Source organism: Vigna umbellata, chromosome 1 (assembly GCF_029865625.1).
Source record: "Vigna umbellata cultivar VRB3 chromosome 1, Vumbellata_1.0, whole genome shotgun sequence".
Classification (NCBI taxonomy): Eukaryota; Viridiplantae; Streptophyta; class Magnoliopsida; order Fabales; family Fabaceae; genus Vigna; species Vigna umbellata.
This window is the reverse complement of record NC_142165.1, coordinates 37,001,050-37,021,444: the sequence shown is the minus strand read 5'-3', so window position 1 is coordinate 37,021,444 and position 20,395 is coordinate 37,001,050. Positions and strand designations below refer to the sequence as shown.

At 35.8% G+C, this 20,395-nt stretch overlaps 2 protein-coding genes across 2 annotated transcripts; one reads left to right on the top strand and one right to left on the bottom strand.

Annotated features, from left to right (window-relative positions):
- Positions 1 to 2,329: 2,329 nt before the first annotated feature.
- LOC124827837 (auxin response factor 17-like) lies at positions 2,330 to 6,559 on the bottom strand. Its single transcript, XM_047300988.2, has 3 exons — positions 5,294 to 6,559; positions 3,358 to 4,018; positions 2,330 to 2,577 (listed from the first exon to the last, which is right to left on the bottom strand). Exons 1-2 carry the CDS (start codon positions 6,302 to 6,304, stop codon positions 3,407 to 3,409), a joined length of 1,623 nt encoding a protein of 540 aa, XP_047156944.1. The 5' UTR covers positions 6,305 to 6,559; the 3' UTR covers positions 2,330 to 2,577; positions 3,358 to 3,406.
- Positions 6,560 to 14,508: 7,949 nt separating this feature from the next.
- LOC148205271 (uncharacterized) lies at positions 14,509 to 17,018 on the top strand. The gene is made up of 4 exons (XM_088110260.1): positions 14,509 to 15,631; positions 15,709 to 16,014; positions 16,104 to 16,191; positions 16,284 to 17,018. The coding sequence occupies exons 1-4, from the start codon at positions 14,625 to 14,627 to the stop codon at positions 17,016 to 17,018; spliced, it is 2,136 nt and encodes a 711-aa protein (XP_087966386.1). The 5' UTR covers positions 14,509 to 14,624.
- The last annotated feature ends 3,377 nt before the right edge of the window (positions 17,019 to 20,395 follow it).

Sequence of the window (20,395 nt, the reverse complement as noted above, 5' to 3'; positions counted from 1 at the left end):
TTCTTCACCGCATAAACCTCACCTAAAGGGAACTCAGCGCTGTAAACATTTCCCTGTCCTCCGACACCTATGAGATATTTGTCATTAAAATTGTCGGTAGCTTCAATGATAGTTTCAAACGTAATTTTTCCATCATGACTCCAAACAGAAAACACTTCTTGAGATAATGCATTTTCTTATACTTCTTTTCCTTTAGCTTGGGCTTCTTTCTTCCTTGCTTTTCGACAAAGAATATACATTGAAACACCCACCGCACACAATATTAATGCAACATGAGAAGTAATATAAGAACAATTTCCTTGTGCTTCCTTTCTTTGCGGTTGACTGGACAAAGCATCAACCAAGTGACATTCCCACACAAACCTGTGTTATTTTTCAATGATTCAATTGAAGCATTAAGAAAGGCTCCCTTTTTGGGAAATGGCCCTTTTAACCAATTGTATGATATGTTTACAGAAATCAAATTTGATATGCCCTCAAAATTGGATGGAATACTTCTAAAAAGATTGTTGCGAGAGAGATTCAAACAGTTCAGTTTGATCACCGCTCCAAGTATGCGCTCAGGCCACCGCAGAATACATCCACGATTCACACCCGCCACCAAACACCATGTCACCGTTGTCGCAACCCCAAATCATCATCTTCACAAAATACTTGCAGAATCAGAAAACCCCAAATCAAACACAGATGAACCCTAAATCGTGTTTGCACTCAAGCCGCCACATAATCTCCTTCTGGCCGCCATCAACATCTCGTCCTCTACCATTTTTGAACCCTAACCACGGACCAGAGAGGCGTGGCCAAATCGTGAGCAAATTTTGTTCTCTCACAAGAATCACAAAACGCAACAAACCTCCAATAGCGACTTCTTCATCGCAAATCACCGCCATCATCAGCCATAACAATTCGTCGTTATTCGAATAATCTTCCTCAAGAACCAGCTCCATGCACTGCCATGAAACCTGCACACAGCAAAACCCAAAAATTCCACCAACAAACCCTAATTTTAAAATGTTTAATGTTATGAAATTTCATGTATAAACCTATGTGAATGCCACGTACTAAAAACTTACCACGTCAAATTGTCGGGTCATCAAAAACTCCAGTTAACCCAATTTAACGGCAAGGACCCAATTGAGTCAATTTTTCACTTTTAAGGACTTAATTGAAAAAAAAATTAAGAAAAAGATCTAACTAGAAAAACCCAACATAAATAAGAACTACGAAAGTGATTTAACCTTTTATTTATCAAATAACGCTTAAAGAATCAGAGAAAGAATGTGGACATAAATTACCCTAAATTTCAACCTGAAGTCTTGAATGCTTTGAAATTAAAACAAAGTTTAAATATTCTTTTTCAGTTCCATTAAAAACTGGAATGCCTTTTAAAGAAAAAAAAAACAGTGATAAAGGCATAAAACTTCAAAATAGACCTTTAAAAGACTATTAATCTTAATAATAATACTATTTTACAAGTGAACTTTAAATTGGAACAAAATGCAAATTACAAATTTTCTCGAATATAATTATAATGCAATCTATAACTCATTTCTAAAAATTAAAATTAACAAAGGCTTTTAATGTTATTTTGTTTCCAGCATTAAAAAATTACATGAAAAATACAAGAAATAAAATTACAATACGACTACTCAATTCAAAATGACAAAAATAACAGTGGCTGACTCAAGATTTAACTAGTGCTTGCCTGTTACCGTAAAACTTACGAATTTTACTCCTCGATTTAATTTAAATAATTCATTAGCTATAGCATGAGATGTACAGAACGAATTCAAGAGAACTCGAAATAGTTTTAAATTAAGTTAAATATTCTATATGTAATGTTTTACAATTCGAGATGTAATTACCTTTAAATATTTTTCTAATATTTATATATTGCATTTTAAATCATCGCACTTTGAACTTGTAATGGCATTCAAATTTTACTGATTTATTAAACTATTATTGCAGTAGACCATATTCATATTAACTAAAATACGAATAATGAATTTTAAGGCACATGTATATAAACACACGACGCGATCATACACACACACACATGTATAGAGGATCGGCAATGTATCAACGCTCACAATGTCACGAACATTTAGAAACTACAAAAAGAAAAACCATTGTAGTACTAAAATTCGTAAAATGAATTTTTAACTTTAAGCCATATTAATTTTATTTTATTTGAAAAAAATGAGTCTTAATTGGTTCAGACCACTTGAGCTGTGTTATTTAAATAACTCAACGGTGCCGTGTTAAAATAACGCTATTTAACTTTAATCAACTCACATAAAACACCTAGATGTAAGGACATTTAAGCCAATTTTCAATCAGGGAATCTTGGAACCTATTATGCCATTATCGAAGACGGAGAAAGAGGAACATGTATATTTACACACCATATGTCCGATATTAATATATCATACAATTGATCGAATATTGTGAATTTAGTTTCATCATTCAAGTTGTAGCAATACGAAATATAAAGATAGCTCGAAAACATTAGTTTCACCACCACAAACAAGGCCAAAAGAGTGGACAGCTTCCTCTTTACCAGCCTGCCTTGATTGCCTGCGATAGAGGCCATCACATACGAGCACAAATTAATTTATACATGAATTTTGGTACCATAACCAGAGAATCAATGAATCAAACAACAAATCAAGCTAGCCAGGATAAGCTACTCATAGTATACACAGCTATCATTTTGGTAACAGAAATTCTCATTTTGGCAATTGAAGTCAATGCAACTACAAGCTGCACCTTGTACCACACACACAATGACCCAACACTAGTTCCAGAAATACGATGCATTACACTAAAAAACTATTTACAAAGGAGTATATCATGAACCAATTCACAATGATAATAAGTTTGTATTATGCATAATGAAGCATCGACTATCATGACCTAAACAAGATGAAATACGATAATTTCCAATCAATAATATTTGCAGTATAGGATGAATTATGACAGGTTTGATACATTTGATCAAAATGTTAAGATCCCATGTTTTAATACCAAAAAATTGTAAAGGATGGTCCAGCTAAAGCCAACAAAAGAAATATTAATTGAAGTCAATATATAACAATTACCCGGAAATATAAGATCTATGATATCAATAAATCAAATTGCAATACTATTTGAAGAATCATATTACCTAGAACTTGGTGAGCAATTAAAACTACTCCTCCATCATACAATGAGGCATACCTCAACCAGGATTTGAGACAGTTCAACAAAAGCCATATAGAGATAAATAATCCATTTCTTCAATACAAACTTTGTCAATAAAAGCAACAATAGCTTGAATATATCACTGAATTAAATCAATCAGATATAATAGCATACCTTTACATGTATTTATCTGTTGCATAACTACTTTCACAAATAGAAAGCCTCAACTGTCTTCGATTTCTTTGCTGCCCCCGCTACCATCACGTTCTATGTAATCAGCAGCATCATGCGGACTTTCAGCAGGCTGTATGATCTTACCAAATAAGAGGATTGAACCAGAACCAACTTTGGTGTTGCAATGCCTGGTCCCAGTAAACTCTGTGTCAAAGGAATGTAAACTACTCTGGCTATGTGGTGACGTGTCATCTGATTGAGAACTGCTAATGTTTAGATCCGTAGAAACAATTCCCAAACTTTGCACTGTATTGTTCCCAAAGGAACTACTACCCATGTACAGATAAGAGTTATCGTTTAAAAAGTTGGAAAAACTTGATGCAGAAAATAGATCATGCCTGGCTCCCTGCATGCCAGCAGGAAAAGTATCATAACTCAACAATTTTTTATCCATATTTCCCATTGTTGAGTTAGGGAAACCTATCATAGGAAAGAAGGGGTCTCCCTCCCTATCACGAAACAGTCCAGATCCCTGGTCAGCTCTAAACCTTTTTGAAGGGGAAAACGCTGTATGAAGTGCAAGTGAGGGGGAAACAAGTTCAACCTGCCAAGGACTGACTCGTTTTGCATTTTGTAAGACTTCAGGTTCATCCCAGTTAACCTATGATGTTGAGATCATAGAAAATGGTAAGAAGGCGACAGCAGTCATTTCAGATAGATCAATCATAAAACAAAATTTTCTAAGACAAAGGTTTCTTATCAATTAAAAGAGTATGCCATCACAAATGACATAATACCAGGATCCGTTGACAAAATATTACAGGAGAAAAAGAACTCAAAATATAAATGGAGATAATAGCAATCTGTATTTGAAAAAGAAAAGAAACTACCAGTTAAACAAAACAATATCACCTTTAGAGGCAGAGCTTAAGTATAGCTCAATTATCACGGACTAAACCCCAGAGGAGAATATTTAGATACAAAGAAAAAAAAAACCTAATACATTTATAGATTCAAATGAGAAAATGTTACATCTTACCCTTAGTCGTAGTAAAAACACAGATATAATATATCTTAATAAACTTGAAGTACAGCAGGTTTTCCATTTTCTCAGCTCAACCTATTTATGAACAAGGTAAATAGAAACTGTCCCAACATTAGGTACTATCACGCTTCTATTTTCTCTTTTCATTAATACTGAAGGGCGAATATTTTCTGCATTGCCCTTACCCTAAATCTGTCCTCCTGTAGCCACGAAGCGCTATTATTCAGAATCGATCATAAGAAAAGATGTAATTTGCTTACCCTCAATAATAGAATCATGCCCATGTGCATTGAGTGATAATCACATTGGGTATAAAGCAAAACAATTAACCCTCTCCAAAAAAACTTTTAAAATAAAACTCGTAAGTTCATTCCAAACAATAAGTTATCAAAATCCCAAGATTTCATTATACAGCTTCATAAACCATATATCCTGAGAGCACATTAAATATAACACTTTAAATACTATTATGGTAAGTAATAAATACTTTTTTTATATTTTTTACATAATAAACGCATGTTTATCTAACATAAACTATCCATTTTTTGTTTTCCAAATAAAGACCAGTTGCTAGTATTTGGAAAAACTTCGAGAGCACACTGCATAATCCCATCCTTTCTTTCAGCACAGGAAAGACCCTGTCCGGATCAACTTCTAACTTAAGGAAACCTTTCAATTGGTATAAGTATATGATTGCTAACCTGAGAATCATGAATGAACTTCCAAAAATGCTCGAGTGCATAAGTAAAATTTAACTCACAAAAACATTTAACTCATCCTATTTCCTTGATTATTTTATTTTATTCTCCAACAAATTTATCGAAATCGGCCCAGTCACACATTTAACTCATGCAATTCCTCAATCACAAAGCACAATGCAAACAAAAATACCTGAAGCATGCGCCAAGGTCCATTATCAGAGGCATACGCAGAAGTCACCGTCCCTTGAAACCACGTCATCCTAGAAGAATCCTCAGTCTCCATTCCTATCTTCACTCTCATTCCACCAGCCCACGCGCACCTCATCGCGTCCTCCACAACCTCAGCACTCACCACGAAATCCGCAAAACCCGCCCTCGGATAATACACCACCTCAAACGGCGCGTTCCGCGACACGCACTCCGCTGCGGCCTTCACTGCCTTCGGCGATACTCTCCCGGTCGCGTACAGCGGAAACCCCTCTCCCTGCGCTGGCGGCTGCTCCTCCTCTACAGGAGAGGATGAGGAGACGAACCGCGTCGCACGGCGGATCCCGACCGAGACGTTCCCGTCGGAGTCCTTGACAAAGACAACGGAATCGCCGGCTATGAGCTTCTTGTGGTTGACAAACTTGCTCCAGCCAGTTGTGAAGAGGTGCCGACGTGGTGTACCACGGTAGATGTGGCGAAAACGCCACGCGACGCCGTGGATGTCAGTGACGGAGAGGAGCTGGACCGGAGGATCGGCGCGGAAATCGAGCGGAGGGAAGACAGAGTCCGCACAGAAGCGCGGCACGGAGAAGCCGCCGCCGTTGTTGGCGTCGGAGGGTGTGAGGATTTTGGAGAACGAAACGACGCCGTTTTGGCACTCGCGCTCTTCGTCGTCGCTTTGGATGTTGCTGTCGTCGTTCTGGTTGTTTCGGTGAAACGGGTGAGGGAGTGGAGTGAGGAGGAGCCTGGCGAAGACCTCGTCGGAGAATGGATCAGCAAGCAAATCACGGGAGGACACAAGGCAGGGAACGAAGGGGAGGGAACGGAAGGGAGGGGAGAGAGAATGTGACGGAGAAGCGTGCTCCATGTGGCCCTGCGGGAAGTAGTAAACCCTAGAATGCAGCTTCGGGATGTGCACAGCGGCCCCGGCGCATGCCCGCCAGATTTTGGGATCGACGCGGCGAGGGTTGGGTGGAGACTGCGGCAGAGGCATGTTGAATTGAACTAGAGAGAAAGTGAGGTCGGAGTAGGGTTTAACTTTTGAGACATGAGAAGGGGAATAAGAGAGTGAGGGAGTGTGCCACTGCCACTGCCAATATTGCAACTGTCCGCGCTTTTCTCTCTCTCCAGCAGCAGTTGTCTATCGAATTCGGAACGAACGATTCTCGGTAGTCGGTTATGTTTTCATTTATTAGAGAAAAAGTTAAAGTACATACTGCATTTTATGGCTTCTAATTTCTTTCCTTTTAGTTTCTTACATACTAAATAAATTAATTTATCTGCAAACTTAATATATTTTTAAAATGATAATTCATTTTTGAAATCAATTAATCTCTTTCCCAAAAAACTAACACAGCTCAAAGCAATTAACATATAATTGCTAAAATTATATAACATTTGAAATAATTATAGTTACTTTAATCAATATAAAAATAATAAATTTTATAGCGTTTGAGTTAATTGCTCTGAGTTGATCTTCCATGAATAATTTAATTTCTTTTTTTAAGCTTCCTAATAGTGCTTTATTAGAACTAATCGCGGGTGTGACTTTTCAGTGTGTGGATGGTATGGAGGAGGAAAAATCATGAAAGATTTCAATGCAGCATTTTTATTCAGGTTGCTATATAGACTATAAGGTATTATGTTCAGTTGATTGGGAAAAGTTATAAAATTGGTATGAATAATAATATGATTGATTTTGCTGTTTTGAATTTGTTTTATATTAATACTAGATTGGGGAAGCTTATATTTCATAAGTGTTCGAGAGTTTTTCGATTGTTATGTGGATTAAGATCATCACAGATGAGACCGTTAGTGGGTGCAGATGGAACGTTGCATGTGAAGGGTTGTTTAGAGATAGTATGGAAAAATTCATTGGTTAATTTTCTTCTTCTATTGGAGTGAAAAATCTCTTTACGAGAAACGCATTGGTGGTATCTTGACACTTGTATATTGTAAATTGGTTAGTTGTGGTTGGAATGATATGGTAAAGGACGGTGGGAAAATGTTTGAAAATTTATAAAAATATGGAATTTAAATGCTTGCAAATTTAAATGTTTGGAGAAACTGGTTACTTAAAACCAAATTTTGTATAAATGATATAACTCAATACCATCATATAGATTACAATTTGAGATTTTTCATTATAGGTTTTATTTATCTATGTTTAGAACGTTATAATTTTTTATTACATAATTTGGTTTGTACTTGATGTGTTTTTTATCTTTATTTTTTATTTTTAATAAATTTTGCATATAAAGACAAATTATTGTTGTGTTATGATTTATTACAAAAAAAAAAATCACTCGAGATAACTATTGTAAGAATGTCATTGGAAGATCGTCCTAATCTCACCATTACAATTCTAACAATTAACCGACAAACAAAATATAACTTAAAATGCTTATTATTTAATTTATATGTGATTTATATCTAGATCAATTCTTTAATCAATATAAAATTTATTAAGAATCGACATAAAAGTTATTGCGTCAGTGCACGTATTAAAAGAAACAATATTGTTCTATTTAATAAAGTTGTATTCTAAGAGAAGATAAAAAATTTAATTAGTTATATTTTTAATTAAAAAAAGGCTTAATTGTCATAAGAGAAGATAAAAAATCACAAGAAAAAATTCACTACAAGAAATAATGGATTTATATACAGAAGTTTATATACGGGATTTAAATCCGTATATAAGGCAGATATTATATACGGAATTTATATACGGAATTTAGAAAAAATGTTATATTCGGATATTATATATGGTTATAAATTCCATATATAAGGTTGGCGCGTGATAGCGGAAAAATTATCCAAGGATGGGATCCGTATATAAGTTGTATTATCCGTTTGTAGTTAGAATCAGGTGTTATCTACAGATAGTATATACGGATCAGGGAAATAATTATTTTAAAAAAATATATTTCTGATTAAGTGGAAGCTGGGTGTCATTTCTCAACCTCGAGCTTTCCTCTCTTTGTCGAACCCTCGAGATTTCTTCTCTATCGAACCATCATGCTTTCCTTTCTCTTTCGAACCATCTTCGGTCTCAGTTCGGTGTCCTTCTGTGGAGCCATCTTCGGTGTGGGTGTTGGTCTCTGGAGCCCTCTTCGGTGTGGGTGTAGATCGTGCTTTGATTCTTCCTCGTCTCTCTCTGTCTATTATTGTGACCTTCATCAATCCTTCATCAAACACTGTGGTTGGGGCTCATTGTTGGGTGCGGTGCCGTAGTTGGGCGTTGAGTAGCTTAATCGGGTAAGTAAATCAAACCCTAATGCTTAGTAAATTTGGTTCTTCTCTGGCCATTCTTGTCATCAAGCGATTGTCATCAATCATAGGCTTAATCTCAAACCATCATCTTCGTCGCTCGAACCGCAGGAGTCCCTGCCTCCAATCGTGGTGTTCCAGTCGTGGTGGCGTTGTGGGGTAATCGTGTTCTCCGTCTCGAACCTTCAGTCACCTCTCCTCTCGAACCTCTCTTAACTGCAGTTGTCGGTGGACTCCACCCCTGTTCTGTGAAGCCTTAAATGTGGTAAGTGATTCTTCTCTTCCCTCATGTTTAGTGTAATCTGTAATGCCTATAAATCTTTAAAATTGAACCCTAATATGTGTTAATTTTATTTTCATTGCCCCATTTTTGGTTCGTCTGGCAAGACGTAGTTGGATTTTGACTAGGCATCGATTGAGGCTGTTGTATTGCGGTTTAAGCTGAGACATAGAAAAAGGTTTTTTTAATTTCCTCTCTTGCTCGGTTTGGTATGCAATGTACTTCGGTATGTGTGTGTGTGTGTATATATATATATAAACTATATATAATGTTAATTTTTAAGTATTATTGACTGTATTAAGTATGTGAAGTCTTGAATGCTATGATACATGTTAGTGTAATATATGGACATGAATTTGTGGCTATTCTGCATTGCTAGAGTTGGCTGCCTTGTATTATAGCCTTTTTGAATCTGAACCTGGTGTAATTTGTTAATTTTATTTGGTTTAGAATTTTCTTGTGTAAAGTCAAAGAAGTCCTCTAGTTCAGAAGACTCTAGCTTGCTTCCTTCAGATCTTCCTTCCTTTGTTCATTCATTATAAGGAACTTTTTCTTGTAGAGTAGTGCTAACAAATTGAGTATGCTCTCAAGAGGTGTCCTGTTATGGCTATTGTTGTTGTTGAGGTATTGGTGTTGGATTTTACTAAGTTTTTTTTGTGGTGGTGTTAGTTGTTATGGTTGTGGTTGCTCTTCTACCACTATAACTACACTAGTTCCCCCATTTGAAAGGGTCTGTCTCCAAGCCAAGCCATTAGGTTCAGAACATGAAACTTTGAAATCTCCTCAGTTATGACATCTGCTATGTCCAACAAGTATCCTCTTTTGATGTAGTATATGAGTTGGGCTTAAGCAATGGTGAAGCTAGGTACATGGGAGCTAGGGGTCACATTAGAAATGAGAAAGGTGACCCATATTTGTGATAGTTTTCATGTTTTCCCTTTGGAAGTCTTTGAGGTTGTCCAGACCTCCCTAGCTTAGTGTCACTCCTCTTATGAAATCCTTGAACAGTTCCCCTTCCTCATTGGATTTATTTCTTGTGAGCTACAAGAATCCTTGATATTTTTTTATTATGCATTTATCAATTTTGTCCAACTAAAGTAAATCATCAATTGAACTTTTAAATTCATTCAACACCTCATTACACCCAATAAAAAAACTAAGTTAAATGAATCTGAACTTTTGGTTCAATGCTGCAGCATGTAACAACTAAGATGCCTCATTTGAAAGGCTTAGACATCTATTCCTGCCTGTGTAGGTAGTTTGATGTTTCAGCCATGCCAGAGTTGGGTTAATATATTTAAGTTACCATTTAAGTATAACAAAACATAAAACTGTAGCTAGTGGCTCTAATTAAATGACACAACTTACATTGCCCCTCATAATGTCCAATGCCCTTGTATTAAAATTTATCGTTGGTTTTTAAATATAATGGCAAGACAATTATTATATTAGTTTTGTTTGAAGTTTTTATGTGAATAAATGCACACCAAGTTAAATAATAGAAATTGGACAGTGGCTCTACACTCAGGAAAGGTAGATAAATGCATATAGTTCCAGAGACTGCAAAACCCTTTGTCCACTTCATTAGTATGCCAGAATCAATAGATGTCTACTTCACAAGAAATGAAAAACTGAATCCAATCTCTTTCTTTCTTCTCAATGAGACATGAAACCTACTATCCTCCTTTGACATCAAACACCCCCTACAATGAAACTCAACTTGTGTTTGATGAGAAAAAATAATTTGACAGACCTAATCTTTACGGACTTGAGCAACCCGCATCTATCAGACCAATTTAGACTGCTTTACCTAATCTTATAGGCTAAACAGAATACGTAGGAGTGACATCTTAACTTGAGAAAAATTTCACCACCTTTTCATTTCACCTTTACTCATCATCAACCTCAATTTGTTCTGAACATCACCTTTCAATATTACTATTAACTCACATATTTAGAAATCTATAAGGAATCATCCACAACATATTTCATTTAGGGTGCTACTTCCATTTTTGAGAATCATAATTAGATGATATGTGTTTATTTTTTTTGTTGAAATCTATAAGGAATCATCCATTGTGCTATGATATGTGTTTATTTTTTTGTTGAAATTTTATTTTGACTTTGATACAAGTGTTAAAGTGGTTGAGAAGTGTGGGGTACCTCATTGGAAAGGCTTAAAGTGTTGTACAATGAAGCAAAAGATCTATCAGAAACTAAAGCAAGGTATGTTTACTCCTGAGTTTTCCCCTGTGTTGTTTTCTTTGTTCCTTGCGTGTATGGTGTGGTTGTGCTGTGTCTGGTCTGATTTCTTAGGACTCCAGTAAGATGTGTTCATTAATCTGTTCTTTTATCTGCTTATTGTGGGGTTTTACCTTCTTAATAATCTGTGCTTTTATCTTTGTATGATCTTAATGTTCAATGTTTAGTGATTGTCATTAGAGAGGTTGATATGATCTTAATGTTCTTTCTTGGTTATTGGTACTCTCAATACCCATCACTGATAACCACTATTGCCAAATCAATACCCATTGTCCCTACCACCACTCCTATAGTTAAAATATGTTCCAACTTCAACACTCTAAAATATGTTCCAACTTCAACACTCTAAATTTTCTTGTTCATTCCAAACTGTATAAGTTAAATTAATTAGATTCTCTGAACCCATGTCTAGTGGTTGTGTTTTTACTCATTAAGCACATTTTAGGCTACCTAGACTAGCTAGAATTAGGAATTTTATTCTGCTTTAGTTTTTTTATATATTCTTTATTTTAGACTTTGATTAGGATCATACTAAACATGTTAGCTATTAAGATCATGCATTTAGGCATTACTAAACATTCAGACCCAAATTGCAAACATATGCAAAACTACCTTGGTGTTCTTACTTTATAACTTGTTCATCCACTTTCCAATGACTTTTTCTGTTTTGTTGATTCTAGTAGGAATTTTATTATTCAAACATTTTTGTTTGATGTTAGATTCATGTTGGTATCATGTTTATACAGTTTTAAGTCATTTTACAGAATTTGACCGATTAAGTTGTTTTCTAGGTTCACATGCGTCTATAGAATTAGGCATTTCTTATTTATTACACATTCTATCCAATTCTGCATTTTAGCATCTAATTAACATCATATTAAGCATGTAATAATCATAAAATCATCCAAATATAACCTTCAATATATCAGAATTAAACTTAGGAGAAAACCCATTTGATGTTAACACTAGTTTTGACTAGTTTGCTCTCAAATTTGGTATCACCACTGATTTTAAGTTTCTCTTATTCCAGTACTGTTTTGAGCATTTTATTATCTTTCTTTAATGATGTCTGAACCCCCAATTACCCTATTCCATGCATTTTACATGTTTTGACTAATTAAGCACATTTTAGCCTACCTAGACTTAAGAATTTTATTCTGTATTAATTTTTTTCTATATTCTTTGTTTTAGACTTTGATTAGGATCGTGTATTTAGGCATTACTAAACTTTTAGACCCAAAATTCTGTACATATACATTACTACCTTGGTGTTCTTAATTTAAAATTCTAATCTACACATTGAAATTTTGAATTGGTGTTTACTATACTGTTCTGAGCTTTCATTTTTCATATTTTAGTGTATTAAAACTTCTTCACAACATTCACGTTCAAGAAATCCAGTTCTCACGTTCATTGCTACTGGTAAATATATGTGAATAATTAGTTTTTATATAATATTTTATTATTTATGAATGATATTATATCAAGTGCGTTATATTAGGTAGGTTTTATATACGTATTATATTAAAAGGATTTAAGAAGGATATTTTATTATTTATTGTTAAAGATATTATATTATGTAGGTTACAAACGTGTTGAAATTGACTGCCCCTCTATTACTTTATTATAAATTGATATGTGATGTTGTTTCTTTTGTAGTTGCACTCGGTACCTGCAATCCAGTATAGAACAAGCTTATTTTGACAATCAACCAAAGCTCCTAGTAAGACCTAAACCTTCAAATAATTGTACTTTTGCAAATGTATGCTTATGCAATTGTATGTAACATATTATGAGGGTTATTTAGTTATTTAAATGTTGATTTTTTAATTAAAATTATTTAGCTAAACAATTAAACACATCAACCACTATCTACCCTAATTTGATTTTTCTTTAACTATGCTTGGTTGTAGTGAAAGTTTTAGCTCAATGTTGTAGGTTGGCCAATATCCTTCTATATTGAAAGCTTAAAACAATATTGTACATAGTGATTAATATAAAACAATAATATTGTACATAGTGATTTACATGTACAAAACAAGTAGTAAGATAGAGACATGTTGAAAAACATTGTAAGATAGAGAGAAGAGGACCTAAATTAATTTAGGTTATTCTTTAGGAAGCCATTTGATAGGGCACGTGTCATAATATAGAGACATATATTAAGCATTGGCTAATTGTATAGTAATCGATTTATGCATAGAACATGGATCGTTCTCCACCAAATCGTGCATGGATGTACGATAGGTGTCATAGAGGAAGAGGTGCTTTGAAAGAGTCTTTTGTATTAGGTGTTGAAGAGTTTATAACTAAAGCTTGTGAACAAGAACGTTATCGTAGAGATAGGGGTCTTCGATGTCCATGTTTAAAGTGCGATTGTACAAAGATTCTACACGAAAGAGTTGTGAAGGTTCACCTTTACAAGAACGGTTTCAAGCCTAATTATTTCATTTGGGAGGATCATGGGGAAAGAATGCCAGAAGATGATGTACAGAATCATGAAAGTTGGATGACTGTAGAGACGGAACATGGTCAAATTAACCAATTTCAAACAATGGAAGACATGGTGCATGATGCTCTTAGGCAAAATGAGTCGTGCCAAGCATATACTTCTAATAACATTGAAGAGGCTCCGAATGAAGAAACACAAAGGTTTTTTAATTTTTTGTTGGATGCAAACCAGCCGTTGTATGGAGGAGCATCAGACTCGAAATTATCAATGTGTGTCAGACTATTAGCTTGTAAGGCAAATTGGAATATTCCTAACCAATGCATAGATTGTATTGCAAAAATGGTTATGCATGCAACACCCATCAAATCAGGTTTGCCTAAAACATACTACGATGCAAAAAAGTGTGTACCAAAGTTGGGATTAGAATCGCATAGGATTGATTGTTGTGTGGATGGTTGCATGCTCTTCTATGATAATGAATATGGCAAGAATGATGGCGCGTTGCTTGAATGAAAATTTTGTGGAAAGCCAAGATATCAACCACATAACACGGGAGCAACTACTACAAAACAAGTTCCTATGAAATCAATGTTCTATTTGCCATTAATTCCCAGACTACAAAGAATGTATGCCTCAACACAAACTGTAGGACAAATGACATGACATTATCAGAACATGTCGACGAATGGTGTTTTGCGTCATCCATGCGATGGAGAGGCTTGGAAGCACTTTGATAGAGTATATCCTGACTTTGGTATCAAGCCACACAATGTACGACTCGGTTTATGCTCTGACGGTTTTAACCCATATGTACAGGCATCAAATATACCATATTCATGTTGGCCAGTTATTGTCACCCCTTATAATCTTCCTCCAGAAATGTGCATGTCTAAACCTTACATGTTCTTGACATGTCTCATTCCCGGGCCATTCAATCCAAAGGTTGGCATAGATGTGTACTTAGAGCCCTTGATAGACGAATTGAAGAAGCTGTGGACGGGTGTGATAACATATGATATTTCAAGGAAACAAAACTTTATTTTGAGGGCCATGCTAATGTGGACAATTAATGATTTTCCTGCTTATGGTATGTTGTCCGGCTGGAGCACTCATGGTAAACCGGCATGCCCACATTCCATGGAGCATACAAAGGCTTTTAGATTATATCATGGGGCAAAAAATTCATGCTTTGACTCCCATCGGAGGTTTTTACCGAATGACCATGCTTTTAGGAGAAATAGGAATGCTTTCAAGAAGGGGGAAGTGGAGATGGATGACGCACCACCATATCTTACGGGACCAGAAGTTTGGAATAGAATCAATGGTTATCCTAAAATAACTGAAAATGGTGCACCAAGAATTGATGGATACGGTGAGTGGCATAATTGGACGAAAAAAAACATCTTTTGGGATCTACCCTATTGGAAGGATAATTTGTTAAGGCATAATCTTGACTTCATGCACATTGAAAAAAATTTCTTTGACAACATCTTTAATACTGTGATGAATGTTGCGGGGAAGACAAAAGACAATGACAAGGCCCAAATGGATATAGGTTTGTACTGTAGACGAAAAGATTTGGAGCTAAAAAGTCATAGCAATGGAAACATGTATAAGCCAAAAGCAAATTATACACTTTCAACAAACCAAACAAAACAAGTCTGTCATTGGGTAAAAGCTCTTAGGATGCCTGATGGATATTCTTCTAACTTGTCAAGGTGTGTTGATGTGAATAGGGGAAAGCTCATTGGGATGAAAAGGCATGACTGCCATGTGTTTATGGAATGCTTACTTCCTATAGCGTTTAGTTCTTTACCGTCTCATGTTCTCAATCCCATTACAAAGATAAATCATTTCTTTAGAGATTTGTGTTCTACTACATTGAACAAGGATGACCTAGCGAAGATGGAAGAAAACATTCCAATCATTCTGTGCAAGATGGAGAGAATATTTCCTCCCTCATTCTTTGATTCTATGGAACATCTCCCTATCCATCTTCCATATGAGGCACGACTTGGTGGACCAGTCCACTATAGGTGGATGTACCCATTTGAAAGGTGACAATATGACATGTTATTGTTCAATTTACTAGGCATAATTCAAAAACCCTAACACATTAGTTTCAAATTTGTAGGTTCATGGGATATGTTAAACGTTCAGTAAAGAATAAAGCTAGGGTTGAAGGATCTATTTGCGCATCATACTTGCACAGAGAAACAACTCATTTTTGTTCCCACTATTTCAAAAACTTCATGTTAACACCACAAAGCAGTAGAAATGAAGTAGACATTCAAATAGAAAGATTTACGACAACATTATCAGTGTTTGACCAACCTGGCCGTCATTCTGGGAGGGAATCAACACATTGGTTAAGTGATGAAGAATTGAGATCAACTCATGTTCATGTATTGATCAATTGCAATGAAGTTGAACCTTACCTTGAGTAAGCCTCCAAAATAAATTATATTTCCCAATTCTTTCATTTGATATAATTAATTGTCTTTGATCTAATCTGGTCGTACATGTCGACAACTCATTCTTACATACCTATCAATTGTCTGAGTCAAACAGTTCGACATACATACATGTTAATTTCCCATTGTGGTTCAGGCAAAAAGTACGACTTCCTATCATTCTTACACATTCATTTCTTCCTTAATTCTTTAATCATTACATTGTTGAATAATTTCATATCCTGAATGGTTGTAGGTTCATAACGATCCTTTAAGTGTGAGAAACCAACATCTTAGAGATTTATCACTTGCTCCTTTAAGGTGTGTAAAGGAATGGCACACCTTCTTTGCTAATGGATACAAATTTCATACCCATGCATGGAGTCAGGGCAAGAGGACAATAAATAGTGGGGTTCATGTTAAAGGGCTAACAGAAGGAGGTCAAGATGATTTCTATGGTGTCATTAAACACATCTATGAGTTGGAATACAATTCAACAACCACTAAAAAGAAAATTGTATTATTTTATTATGATTGGTTTGATCCATCGAGAGTAGGTACAAAGATGGATTCAAAGTATGGCATTGTGGATATTCGAATGGAAAAAAGATATGTGTTGTTTGATCCTTTTATAATTGCACATAATGTACAACACGTGTATTATGTACCATACCCTACATCACGCACGGACAAACGAGGTTGGTGTGTTGCGATAAAAATGAAGCCTAGAGGTCGCATTGATTCTAATGATGTAGAAGTCGATGTGCCATACAAAGTGGAGGAAATGTCACATGTTAATGACATCATTGAAGTTGAAGAAGTAGTTCGATTACAAGATGTAGAAGCTGGTCTTGAAGAAGTGGACCCTAACAATATTTCATCATTTCAAGGGCAAATAGATGAAGATACAACGGAATCAGAAGAATACAATGCAGAAGGACAGGGTGAAGATGACAATGAAGATGAATTTCATAGTTCTAGCACTGAATAGAGTTAGGGTGTGTTCCTCCTTATTTTTGTTGCATTTATAATGCTATCCACAATCTTAAGACTTATCAATGTAACTCTTTTGTTAAACATTTACTAATAGAGTTTTATTGGAAAGCCAGAAACAATGTGACTTCATCTGTTGTTGATGTGTTTGGTTTTTACTCGTGTTTTTGGAGTACAATATTGTTTTTGGAGTACTTGTTACACATTTTTATCTCTGATTGTATTATTTCTAAATTTTCTTTTCTTTTATTGTATAAAAATATATATTATGTTCAAGAATATGGCATCAGGTGCTTCTGGCCCTCCTATTCCACCTTCAGGAAATCCTGATAAGGGGAAGGGGAAGAAATCTTATGTAGTGAAGTTGATGACACGTTTCAATAATGAACTTGGTTCAACTAGTCGGCCAACTACACCTACCTCTACCTCCACTGGTAGATCTGTTCCACCTCCATTAGTTGTTCCTGCCTTGACTCCCACTGCACATCAAGTTCCTACATCGACACCTACCTCCATTGGTACATCTCTTCCACCTCCGATACAAGTGTCTGGCTTGACACCCACTCCATACCAAGTGCCTCCTCATGGAATGGCTTCACTCTCTCCCAATGTTGGTTCTAACTGATAACAGTTGAAAAACTGTTATTTTCATGCTTAAAGTTGATACTAAAAGCAACCTTTAGACTTAGAAACTAGCTTGAAATCATGCCTTTTGTTTATATTTTCAGAAATAAGAGAGCTGGACAGGTTTATGCTTGATTTAAGTGTTCTTGTGCAGGTTTTGAGGTGAATTTGGTGAAAGAAGTGAAGAATAAGAGAGAGGACATTAGAAAAGACAAGAAAGAGTGCAAAAAGGAGAAGTCGAAGGTACCGCTCAGCGGCAAACTACCGCTGAGCGGCACTCAAGAGGTGACGTTGGAACCGCTGAGGGGCAAAATGGCCGCTGAGGGGAAGAAAGAAGACGCGCAATCACCGCTGAGCGGTAAATACCGCTGAGCGGCACTTTTTGGGCTTGGACTTTTGTAATCTTTTGTAACTCTAGATTAGTATATAAGGGCTTGCACGTCCTATAGTTAGGCATCTTTGGCAGAAACGAGGCAAACACTCTCTCTTTCACCCCTTTGAAGGAGGATCTTGGATGCTCAGGCTACCTCTTCACCTTTATTGGGTTTATTCTTTCATACTTTCATTGTAATTCATCTAGGTTCACCATGAATATGGTGAACTAAACCTTGTATGTTTGTTGGGGAGTCAAAGTAATCTCTTGAAGCTCTCATATATGGATTTGTTGAGTACATCTTTGAATTAAGACATATGCTTTCTTTCATCATTAGTTAGGGTTTTTCCTCTTTGCTCAATGCTTGCATTGTTTAATTCATTCTAATGCATGATTATTGGTTTTGTTGATACGGACACGTACGGGGAAATCTAGATCCGGGGAATTTCTCCCAATATTATACTGACAATATTATATTGGTTGCTGATGGACAAATTTGTAAGCACCAAAATATGATGTCACAAACTTGTTTCACAATCGGCAAGTATGACCGAATCGTTTCAAGTAATAAACTTGGTAAGACCAAGTATCGTTCTCCCAAAGGACTCACGGCCTAGTTTAGTTATGTGATTTGTTGATTAGCTAAGACTTACAAACGAAATATTTGGATTTAATTATGCAAGACGAAAAGTAAACATGTATGCATGAATTGATCAATGACAAAGACAAAAGATAAACACTTTCAAGGAAATATATGAATGAATATGTTGTTGGGGGTCAATTTCATCTCATCCACTCTCATATATTTTAGGAATTCAACATTCAAATCATCATTGTTAATGCCACTCTCTAATGTACCATTCTAGATGGCTTCTCCCTAATCAAATAGTTCATACAATTCCTAGCATTCCTAATGATTAGTTCATGAGTGCAGGAGCTTAAAGGCAACCAATATAATATTGTCAGTATAATATTGGGAGAAATTCCCCGGATCTAGATTTCCCCGTACGTGTCCGTATCAACAAAACCAATAATCATGCATTAGAATGAGTTAAACAATGCAAGCATTGAGCAAAGAGGAAAAACCCTAACTAATGATGAAAGAAAGCATATGTCTTAATTCAAAGATGTACTCAACAAATCCATATATGAGAGCTTCAAGAGATTACATTGATTCCCCAACAAACATACAAGGTTTAGTTCACCATATTCATGGTGAACCTAGATGAATAACAATGAAAGTATGAAAGAATAAACCCAATAAAGGTGAAGAGGTAGCCTGAGCATCCAAGATCCTCCTTCAAAGGGGTGAAAGAGAGAGTGTTTGCCTCGTTTCTGCCAAAGATCCTAACTATAGGACGTGCAAGCCCTTATATACTAATCTAGAGTTACAAAAGATTACAAAAGTCCAAGCCCAAAAAGTGCCGCTCAGCGGTATTTACCGCTCAGCGGTGATTGCGCGTCTTCTTTCTTCCCCTCAGCGGCCATTTTGCCCCTCAGCGGTTCCAACGTCACCTCTTGAGTGCCGCTCAGCGGTAGTTTGCCGCTGAGCGGTGCCTTCGACTTCTCCTTTTTGCACTCTTTCTTGTCTTTTCTAATGTCCTCTCTCTTATTCTTCACTTCTTTCACCAAATTCACCTCAAAACCTGCACAAAAACACTTAAATCAAGCATAAACCTGTCCAGCTCTCTTATTTCTGAAAATATAAACAAAAGGCATGATTTCAAGCTAGTTTCTAAGTCTAAAGGTTGCTTTTAGTATCAACTTTAAGCATGAAAATAACAGTTTTTCAACTGTTATCACAACCCCAAACTTAGAACTTTGCTTGTCCTCAAGCAAATAAAATGTAACTCCATCTCCAACCAATTCATATGATGGTTTACTCATTCAAAATCCTCTTTTCAAGATAAGTAATAACTTCACTCAAACTTAAGACCAAGAGTTCAATCAAGATGTGCACATGCTTTAGTGTTCACAAAGTCATTTAAATTCCAACAAATGCTATTTTTCATGAATGATCAATCAATTAAGCATGGATGTTCATGTGCTTATGGAATATTTCCTCACTAGGTAAAGTGTTTCACTCAACACACAAGTGTATAAGAGGTAAAGTGTTTCACTCATTCACTCCACTATCACAATGTCACATGAATCAACTTTGCCTTTCATTTAACCACAATCAAATACATTCACAAGCATGCATCATCACAAGGACTTTTCAATGGCTTATAATGTGGCTGGGCTAACAAGAAAATTGGTTTTTCTGGATCACAAAATCCTTGAGTTAAGAGAATCATAACACACAATCTTCTTATTCATTCCCAACTTTCTTTTGCCTTTGCTTTTGCATTTGCATTGAGCTTTGCTTCTTTTTCTTT